Below are 9,417 nucleotides of genomic sequence, written 5' to 3' on the forward strand. Positions count from 1 at the left end.
TACGGAATTCCGTTCTGTAGCGGAATTTTTTTTACCTTGCTACGCGTACGGAAAACAGTATCAATAAAATGCTTCAGCCAAGCACAGAAAAGATCGCTGTTAATGTAACCTGTTCCGTACACTTGAACTATACTACCAGCAATATAGTACCAATTTACTTTAAGTTCCTAAGCCGTCCACGTCTTACAAATATTGTTACGATAGGGATAAATAGTTCTGTTTACATTCGCGCAACACGTTACACCATTATTCATTCCTCATCCGTCACTATACCGACATTGCCAATTTTCGAATATCCGCAAGGGTAAGGCCAAACATTCGTTGGTGCATTTGTAAAATGTACTTGACTAGTTTCTGATCAATATCGTCAGAGAAAATTGCCACAGTGGTCGAAAGCAAGCCGCGAGTCGGTTTTTTGCATATAGGAATATTTTTACCATTCAGATGACGCTCAACTCCCAAGGTACGGACTGGGTTACGCATACCTATCCATATTTTCGATAGTAGTATCACTCTTACAACGGCGAAGGGTAGTCGGTCCGTCGGGAGGGGGAAAGGGGGGGTGGGGGATCTTTGGGACACCGACTATCCGTCGCCGAAACGGCGGCGTTAGTCGATTCGTGGTTTCGGAGCAGTGCGCATGTGAAATTTCATGCCGGGTGTATTTCACCCGGTCCGTACGCGACGCTACAAAACCTGGTATTCGTTGGCAACTTTCGGAAAGAATGGGTAAGAAAAATTTTGTTATATCGAATATATTTTATAAAATTTCGAAAATGAGTAATTGGAATTGTTTTTCTTATTTTTTTTACAATGATAATAAAATCTGAATCAAACACGACGAACTTTGATATCGTTTAAACAATGTATTTGTTTGAAACGAGACAAAAAAAAAAACCGATCGGATAATCTTAAAGTCCAACTCCTTAAGCTTTCCAATGACCGCAATTGGGAGATCGATGACTTCTTTGTCAGGGATATATTGGTGTTCGAAAACAAAAAAAGTAATATTCGCTACAATTTTCACAATTTTTATTACATTTTGACCGATATATTTTTTTTTTTTTTTGATGCGAATATGCAATAATTTTACAATAACCATAAAATTCCTGATTAAATTTTCTGTCAATTGTGAATAGAAAAAAAAAAAAATACATCACGAGTGACCAATTTAAGTCTGACATACAAACGCTCAAAGTTTTACCTGGAATTTTTCACAGAGTTCGTACTAATCGCGACTTCTTTATAGTCTGTGCTTTCAAGTTAAAACGTTGGTTTCGAAATGTTATACATTTTACAAGTCTCGTTGAATCAGAAGTCATATTTTCTTCACGAACGATATTTTCTTTTCTCAGACACTTGAAAGATTTCAGTACGAAAGAAGAAATCTAATCGTTTTATCGTACGAAACGATACAGCAAAATAATTTTTAAGAAACTTTCATTCATACGAAATTGGATTGGGTAAATTCTACAGTTACGATTCAACCGACTAGCGGGTGGTACCAATTACGATTTGACAGGCGTGAATAAAGACATATGGGGATGATTTCTAAATCGTAAGATTTTTGAAAGTTCAGAATACATCGCGATGTAAGACAAGCTTAAAATCGTCAGATTTTTGAAATTTTTCCGCTCATGGCAGCTTTTTGGCTGTAACATGAGAATTTTTTTTGAAATGGGTTAATAATTGGCTCAACCTTCGGAGTACACACCTAATTAATCTTCTCCAAAGATGCGTAAATCCAGTCAACTTCTTGAAATTTCTAATGAAAGGAAAACGTGGATTTCGAAGTGCAACAGATCATCGTCGATTTTCCTCAATACTATGACTATTATTATCACTATTATTATAGTTTTCGTGAATTAGGCTAACCGTATACATGCAACACGTTGCATACGGGTGTTTATAATCAGTTTTTATTATTTACTATAATTACTTTATTCCTATTGATAGGATTAGATTTTTTGTATATTACTATATGTATACCTATGCTTCACTATACACTTGATGAGAAGAAAAGTGATTCACCTCGGTTGTCTGTTACATTCCGAGGAGCAGATGGTTTCAAAGTTTCGTCATTAGTGAAATAAATGTATCATCGTAAGCACTGATATCAAAATAAATGTAAAACGTACCTATTACTTAATATCTTCTAATCAAGTACACAAATTTGACCTAGTTGACAATTAAAACGCGTAAATATCGTTCGAAATATGCTCAAAATCGAGATCTGTAACAAAGACTGGGAAGGATAGTACGTCGGTTTCAAGGAATTGATTTCAAAAATTAGGATTCAACGTACGAAACGAGCAGTTCAACTGCAAAAGTGATTCAAATGAAGTTGGGATATAACGAGTACTAATTCGTGATGAATTACTCTCTTATCGAACGGAGATTTAAGAAAATTAACGCCAAATACCTTATCTCTCTATGGCCATAGCTATAAGTACGCTCAACACGATAACTGCACTTCAATCATTCAAATACTTTTCATCCAGGAAACGTGAAAATTTCGGACTAATCGCCGGTTGAAGATCGAATTCGTTTTCTACCCTTTCAGGCTCTATTTGGTTGAACAAAAAATGCTATTTTCAATGAATTAAGTATTTTCTGGAAAAATCGTAGACGGAAGATTTCAAATATGTAATTAGCGTGCGAATAAAAACTATTTGCTTCGGCCTTATTTTCGAATCCTTGGCAGACTTCGTTCGCAAGTTGTCCAATTTTCAATCAAGGTGAGCGGACAATTATTGTCTGAACAAACTATTCTATCCAAAGATTAGGCGTGCCTTATACTACGACAGTAGTAAAAATTTGCGTTGAGTTTTCACCACGTCCGTGTACAAGACTTTTTGAGCGAAGAATCTTTACCTCTTGTTGCGACATAAGTTCAAGCATTTACGTGTGTGAATTTTGGTTTGAATTGTTTTAAGACAACCATTGAAGGTTGCGGGCAAAGAAAACGCGCATCATGTTCTCTGCCACGTTAGAAGTTCGTCGAGAATTTTGATGAGAAGAGGATTGCCACCGAGCCTTTCGACCTCGGCCCTCGCTTTCAGGTCAAGATCCCCCAAAACTCCTCTCGTGTGACCGAATGATCCAAACTTTTCTAGAAGCGTTACGCAATAGCGTTTCACCTCGACGTCCGTTGTTCGATGCCGAAGAATGTCTGCACAGCTTTTGTTAAGAAAAATGGTGTATTCTACTTGGCTCGGGTAACGTTGAACAATTAGTTTTGAACGGGATATAGATGAAGAGAAATTTCTTATCACCATCGAACACTCTTAAGTAAAGGATACTCATGATTTGCCGGTCCTCGGGGTGAGTTCGTATCGCGTGAATTATTGGAAAGCTAAACTTTCCCTCCGACAGATCCTCGCAGAAACTTTTGTTCTCCGTATACTTCAAAACAAGGTAATTGAGTTTTTGTATTTCAATTTTGCTATTTAAACGCTCGGAACGTACCAGAGATATTTTTTTAAATATAAGCAAATTACAGAGAATACTTGTCAACTGGAAGCCAACTATTTTCAAATCCTTTAAATGGGATTTAGAGGTTTCAATTGACTGTAAGTCAAAAAATAGTGTTTTGGAAGATCGAATTGCGCGGTGTTGCACACTGATAAATATAAAGGTTGAAAGAATAAATATATTTATTCGTTTAGAGTGCAATTGCCTGAATAAAGCTTTATGAATAATTATAAAGTCACTTTACAATCTTCTCGTATCCATGGACTCAAATCTGAACACGTTTTTTCAAAAAAAAGATAGTGTCTTTATAAATAAAAAAATAAAAAAATACGAGACTAGATTACAGCAAAAAGTTACAAAAGACGGTTGCTACTATCTCGCAAGCTGCATGATCAAAGTTTCTAACCCATCAATCCGCTATAGCGTTAGGGAACCTGGGTGAAAAAAGTAAAGAGTAGTTCCCACCAGGTTTTATCATCAATCATCCACGGACTGAGATTGGTGAAATATCAGTTATAAATATTTATCTTATCAGTTGTAAGTAATGCGGTATTGAAAAGATGATCAAACAGAATAATAAACATTGGAGAGGCTCGAAGCGAGCGGTTAAATGTTTACAGTAGAGCCAACTACACGACGGATGCGCGTATAGCAAAAAATTGATTGAAAAATATTTTCTCGGTTGAAAATTTAAAGCGAGATCGATTACCGTGACAGAGATTTGATCGAAATCGAAAATACCCTTACCTCCTGCAAGCACAAATTGCAGTAGTCATCCCTGACTTGGAAATACAATCCTAATATCCCTGCCAGCGGCGTGAAGTCCTCTTTGCAATCGGAAAATAATTGCATCAGTCGTACGGCTAGATTGAAGAGACCCCCAGTTTCTGTTTTGCGATTTGAAAAACGAGACGTAGTGAGTCTAGCGAATAGAGGATTTCGTCTCTTCTACAAGTTTTCACGCGACTGAGTGAGTCCAGTTATTAACGTGTAAAAAAGCTGCGATCGCGATTTCATTTTACAGTCTCAACTTACTTCTTATCGTCATTTCCCTGTACTCTTCTTCCGATGGGCAAATGTAGTTGTCTCGCCAGTAAATCTCCATCCCCTGTCCTCTGTGCAATTCGAGCAACTGCTGTGTGTAGACCTCGGTAGCCTGGCGATACGTAATTCATTACTTTCCACCCCACAGTTCGACATCCGCAAAGTGAGCAGAACATCGTCTTTGTTCAAATTCGCAAGCATCCGAAGATGAATCGATCGATTCAAAGATCAAAGCGTTCGACGTATGTATACAATACGATGGTTAAGGGTTACAGACCAATGCGAATTAATTTCATTTTTTCGCGAGAGGAATCGCAAGCGAAAGGGCAAAAGGAACTAGGAATAGAAATTCTTGTAATCAGTGTCGGAATTTATTCTTTCGCCGATGCAGGAATCGACTTTGTATTTACCTCCGGATGGTTCAGGGCCAGAACTTTTTCAAGTGCTATGAAGAGCACGTAGTTGGCCGCGTTGATGGTGCTGGCTACGCCGTAAATAGAGTGGGCTACGGGAATTCCACGTCTCAGTATGGAGTTGTCTTGAATGTCGTCTATCCTAAGAAAAAACCGCGACGTCTTATACTCATAATAATCATCGTCTAAATAACGATTCATAACTGAAAGCTGTAATCGAATGCACAGTGCTCAGGCAACAATGGACATTATTTCTCACAGATATTCAGTAAGTACAGTTACAGCGAGATAGTTTTTTTTAGTGATCTATGTTGTGAAAATCTTCTGTAGTGTTAAATAAGTTTGTCATGGATGAACCTAAACAAACTGCTTGCAGCTGAAAGTATTTAATCGCAGCGAGCTAAAATAAGAAGCACAAAATGATGACATGCAACGCAATATTCAAGTTATTTGTATCCATCAGCAATTATAATACAGTACAAAAAAGCCGCATGTAATCAGAAAATAAAGGAATGATATTACGAATTCGATCGAAGCGAATATAATAATCAGGCTCAAGTTAGTAACGTGGACGTTACAAAACGGTGAAATAAAATTTATTATTTTACAGCTTCAGAACAACTTTGAGATACCTGAATTTGCAAAATGTGAGTTTGTTAGTAGTGTACCACGGTTTACTGCAAATTCCAGGCAATTTCAATGCCACGAAATGAGGAGTTTTTCTAGAAATGCATCATTACAATAACGTTACGAACTACAACCTCATGTATAATTAACGATATAGAAATGTGGGTACGATTGCTGTACAAAAATGATGGAATAACATGTGTTTAGGTACCAAATCAAACGCTTTTGCCCAATCGAGAAGACGAACTGCGGAAACGTATCAACGTCGGATTTACGTAAAGCAAGCAATTCTTCGTTGCGACCACGGTAACTTGGCGGTTGCCTGCGGTTTAGCAATTATATGGTGTTTAAAAATTTTTTGTAAATATAAATATTGCAGTCTAATTATAAGCGGAAAGCAAATCATCGATTTTACCTATAAAGCACAACACGAGATTGTTGTAAGATAGTCGAAATAAATGAACAAACAAAATTGAAAAACGTTGTTCAGCTGCCAAAAGCTTCCGCGTAAAAGTTGAAACAATTTGATTTTTGTTGCATGAAGCGAAATTTCTTTTGCATCTCAAAATATAGAAGCTTCGAGTCGGTTGGATAGCGATCCATTTTTACTTCGCTTCGTAGGGTGCTTTTTGATAATCAAACATTGGCTGGTACTCACAATAGACTAGAGTTGTGGAGCATCTGGGTTATGTCGCCGACGGCGTGGAGTTTGTCCTCAGGTATTTTCAGCCAATAATTAAATGCGTGAGCCAACTTTGCTCTTATCTGTTTTCCCGGTACCTGGAGAATGTACGTGAATGGTTCCAGCAGCTTCTGCAATTCGAGAACATTTCACGATTTCTCTCCACGAAATGTACGATTACAAATTTCGGAATTTCGATCGGACGTTATTTCACAAAATAGGCACAGAGAGATGATGAGAAAGAGAAATAATTTTTCTTTCGATTTTCAAATCAATCTATAATCGCCTAGGCGAAATTAGCGAAAAACATGATTCGAATTATTTTATTCAGGATTAGTATTTTCAAGGTTTAATTATGTACGTGTTCCCAGCGACTCCAACTTTCGTTCGTCGGTTATGAATTTTTCGAATAGTTTTTTTTTTTTTTTTAATAAAAATCGTGAAAGAGTAGCCATCAACGAAAACGTCGGTTGTGTCCGTAAATACATAAACTCACTTCTGCGTCTGTGAATGTATTTACGAACTTGAAATCACCAAATACGCTAAGTTGAACTGAATAGTCAATAAACAGCCGTTATAATCCGTGTAATGATGAGTCGACAAGCTTGCGACACAGATAATTAAGACAGCATGCATACCATTAAATTCTCATTAAACATATTTCGAGGAAAAGTGAGTGAAACTTTTTTTTTCGCCTATCTGTCGGTGACACAGCGTAAAAAGTACTGCCAGATATGAATATTTGTGTCTCTGTGTAACAAAATTTCTGCCTACCCGCGGTCGGCGAAGAGGAGTTGCAGCTGATATCTGTAAGCCCGTCTCTTAACATTATCCAGCACCACCTCGTGTCGGCTCTCTTTGATACGCAGGGCCTGCACCCTTGACGTGAAGATTTTTATCTCAATTTGTAAACAGTGATAGCAAAAGGCCGCAGGATAAATGCAACGCGGCGTTACCGCGTACGCTTGGACTTGAAAAATAATGTCTTCAATACGAGAAAAGTTTCACAGATTTCAATATCAGAGTCCTTAGCAGATGATTCATTGACTCCGGAATATAAATCTCTTGTTTTTTGGAATACAATATATTTGTATGCAATGCAGGTACTCGAAACGAGGCGATTATACATTTAATTGACAAGGACTGTTAAGATTATAATATTTCCATCCCGTTGACAAATGGTTTTGTCAGTCTGTACTTTCTTTCCGGTTACCTTTTACATTAATAAACAGTGTTGATTTTCCACTTTGCTATCGCTTTCTGTAAGAAGATTAGAGCAGAAAGATGTTTTTCAAACACCAAACTTTTCCGACATTCCGATTACGTTGGCGGGATCAAAAAACGTTCCAACGCCTCTGAGTTTGTGTAGCTAAATACAGTTTCTGAAATAAGTATTTACATCTATAATACATGTATACAATGTAGTCTATGCCTCTTCTCATTTCTCCACTATTTCCTGCTTATTTTGCGTCCAGCTGATGTTCGGTCTTTTTTTTATTTATTGTAATTTCCGCCTCTTTCCATCTGTCAAGAACATCTGTTCCTAATATACATATATCAGAGATTATATTTTTCTTGAAATTATACAAATGCCTGTCTATAAGTTATGCGTCTAATATCGGTATTTCGACATTTATAAAACTTTGAAGCAATTTTAAACAATTTACCGAGATATAGGCTTGCAAAAAAGATACATTATACGCGTGTGAAACGATGCGTTTTTCGATTAACGGCAATATTAATAATGAAACGTGTGGAAGAATGAAAATTTATAGATCTAACGCATGTTTTCAAGTACCGGAAACTCAACATACGATACAGGAAGTGAGCAGGTTCTCAGTAGCTACGGACAATTGACAACTCAAAGCTGACATTTGAGTGAAATCAAAGTAGCGCCAAATTCGTTCGCGACGGTCAGTCAGCACGATAATCACCGTGCGATTAGAAGATACCATCCATACCGTATATAACTTATCGCAACCAATAAAGATACGTATATCAAGAGACATTATACTCGGCAGTTTAATAAACATCGATTGTTTATTACTAGCGATAATATGGCGCGCGAAGCAGGTATTACAGTTCGATTGTTTGAAATACACAGCGGCGAAACAAACGTCAGAAATGACAATCGATGGATAATAAAGCAGAAAAGAATATCGGTGTCAAACTAACCTCATCCTGCTGCTTGTCTCCGCTGTGAGAATACGGCACGCTGCTCTTGTCCGTGTCCATGTTTCGGCCCTCGGTTAAATCGGAGATGAATCCGGTCGTCGCGTCGTCGAGACGGGTTTAAATATCGTCAAGAGACCCCCGCTGTTCCCTCGTTGAAAACCGCCCGCAGTTAACAGTTGACAATAGCGGGCTGCCGTCCGACGCGTCGTCTGCTCCAAAGAGCTTCGTGCGCGTGTACGGCCCGTACTTAATACGTCTGCGAGTGCAGCGTCGTCGATACGGGGGCGGCCATGCTTGGCGGTAAGTGCAAAAAAGGCGATCAACTATCGCGCGAAACGGTCCCACGACACCTCGGTGGACGGAATGCGGCCTGTTATTCCCTCGATCGAAACCCCGGACTCCTGTGATTCGCTCCTTTTTTACTCGGACGATACGGCGACGCCGATGGCCGACTCGGTCGACTACCACGCCTGCCTGCCGAGACTCTCACGGTGTGAAGTGAGCCGCGGCTGCGCGCGCAGATGTCGAGACGCGGTGCGCCGACGCCGTTCTATGCCGCCAAGATGCGTAAGTTTGTCATCGCCTCCTCTTCGCCGCTGTGTTTATATTACGATAAATTTGAACCTTTGTAAATAAAGTGCTACTTTCCACTGTTTACGGCAGCCGAATCTCACCCACGATTTTTTTCTCGCAACTTCTTTACTCTGACCTATTCGAGGCTCTCGATCCTCGAAACGAAGGATGTTTGACGGTTCAGATGCCTGCGGTAAGTCACGTTTCTGTTGCCTAGCGATATTTTGTGCCAAATATGCGTATACCTGTGTGTCACTTTCCGCGAAATTATGAAAATTGAAAATCCAGTCATTATAAGCGAAATTCGCTATTTCATGCGTTATTTTTGTATACATTGATACATTATATAATGGTGCAGGGTGTTTGGTTTATTCTTAGTTCACAGAATAATCTTCCGCTCGTACTCTCAGGTGACCGGTTATTGTAGTT

At 38.7% G+C, this 9,417-nt stretch overlaps 1 protein-coding gene and 1 long non-coding RNA gene across 4 annotated transcripts in view; one reads left to right on the plus strand and one right to left on the minus strand.

Annotated features, from left to right (window-relative positions):
• Positions 1–621: 621 nt before the first annotated feature.
• Positions 622–9,417, plus strand: part of LOC124300210 (uncharacterized) — a 56,057-nt gene continuing 47,261 nt past the window's right edge. Inside the window, exon 1 of one of the 2 annotated variants that reach the window (XR_006907179.1) lies at positions 622–729. This is a non-coding gene — a long non-coding RNA (uncharacterized LOC124300210). Of the gene's footprint in view, positions 730–8,892; positions 9,182–9,417 lie in introns of those variants that run through there. The other variant, XR_006907180.1, reaches the window with a different exon arrangement.
• LOC124300206 (geranylgeranyl pyrophosphate synthase) lies at positions 1,076–8,846 on the minus strand. Of its 2 annotated transcripts, XM_046754014.1 has the most exons (8): positions 8,416–8,846; positions 6,217–6,371; positions 5,770–5,880; positions 4,929–5,073; positions 4,510–4,630; positions 4,222–4,361; positions 3,303–3,405; positions 1,076–3,172 (listed from the first exon to the last, which is right to left on the minus strand). In XM_046754014.1, the coding sequence occupies exons 1-8, from the start codon at positions 8,473–8,475 to the stop codon at positions 2,973–2,975; spliced, it is 1,035 nt and encodes a 344-aa protein (XP_046609970.1). In that variant the 5' UTR covers positions 8,476–8,846; the 3' UTR covers positions 1,076–2,972. The 2 variants fall into 2 exon arrangements, with proteins under 2 accessions (XP_046609970.1, XP_046609971.1); XM_046754015.1 differs by lacking the exon at positions 5,770–5,880 and having other exon boundaries at positions 8,416–8,836.

Source organism: Neodiprion virginianus, chromosome 3 (genome assembly GCF_021901495.1).
Source record: "Neodiprion virginianus isolate iyNeoVirg1 chromosome 3, iyNeoVirg1.1, whole genome shotgun sequence".
In the NCBI taxonomy this organism is placed as follows: domain Eukaryota; kingdom Metazoa; phylum Arthropoda; class Insecta; order Hymenoptera; family Diprionidae; genus Neodiprion; species Neodiprion virginianus.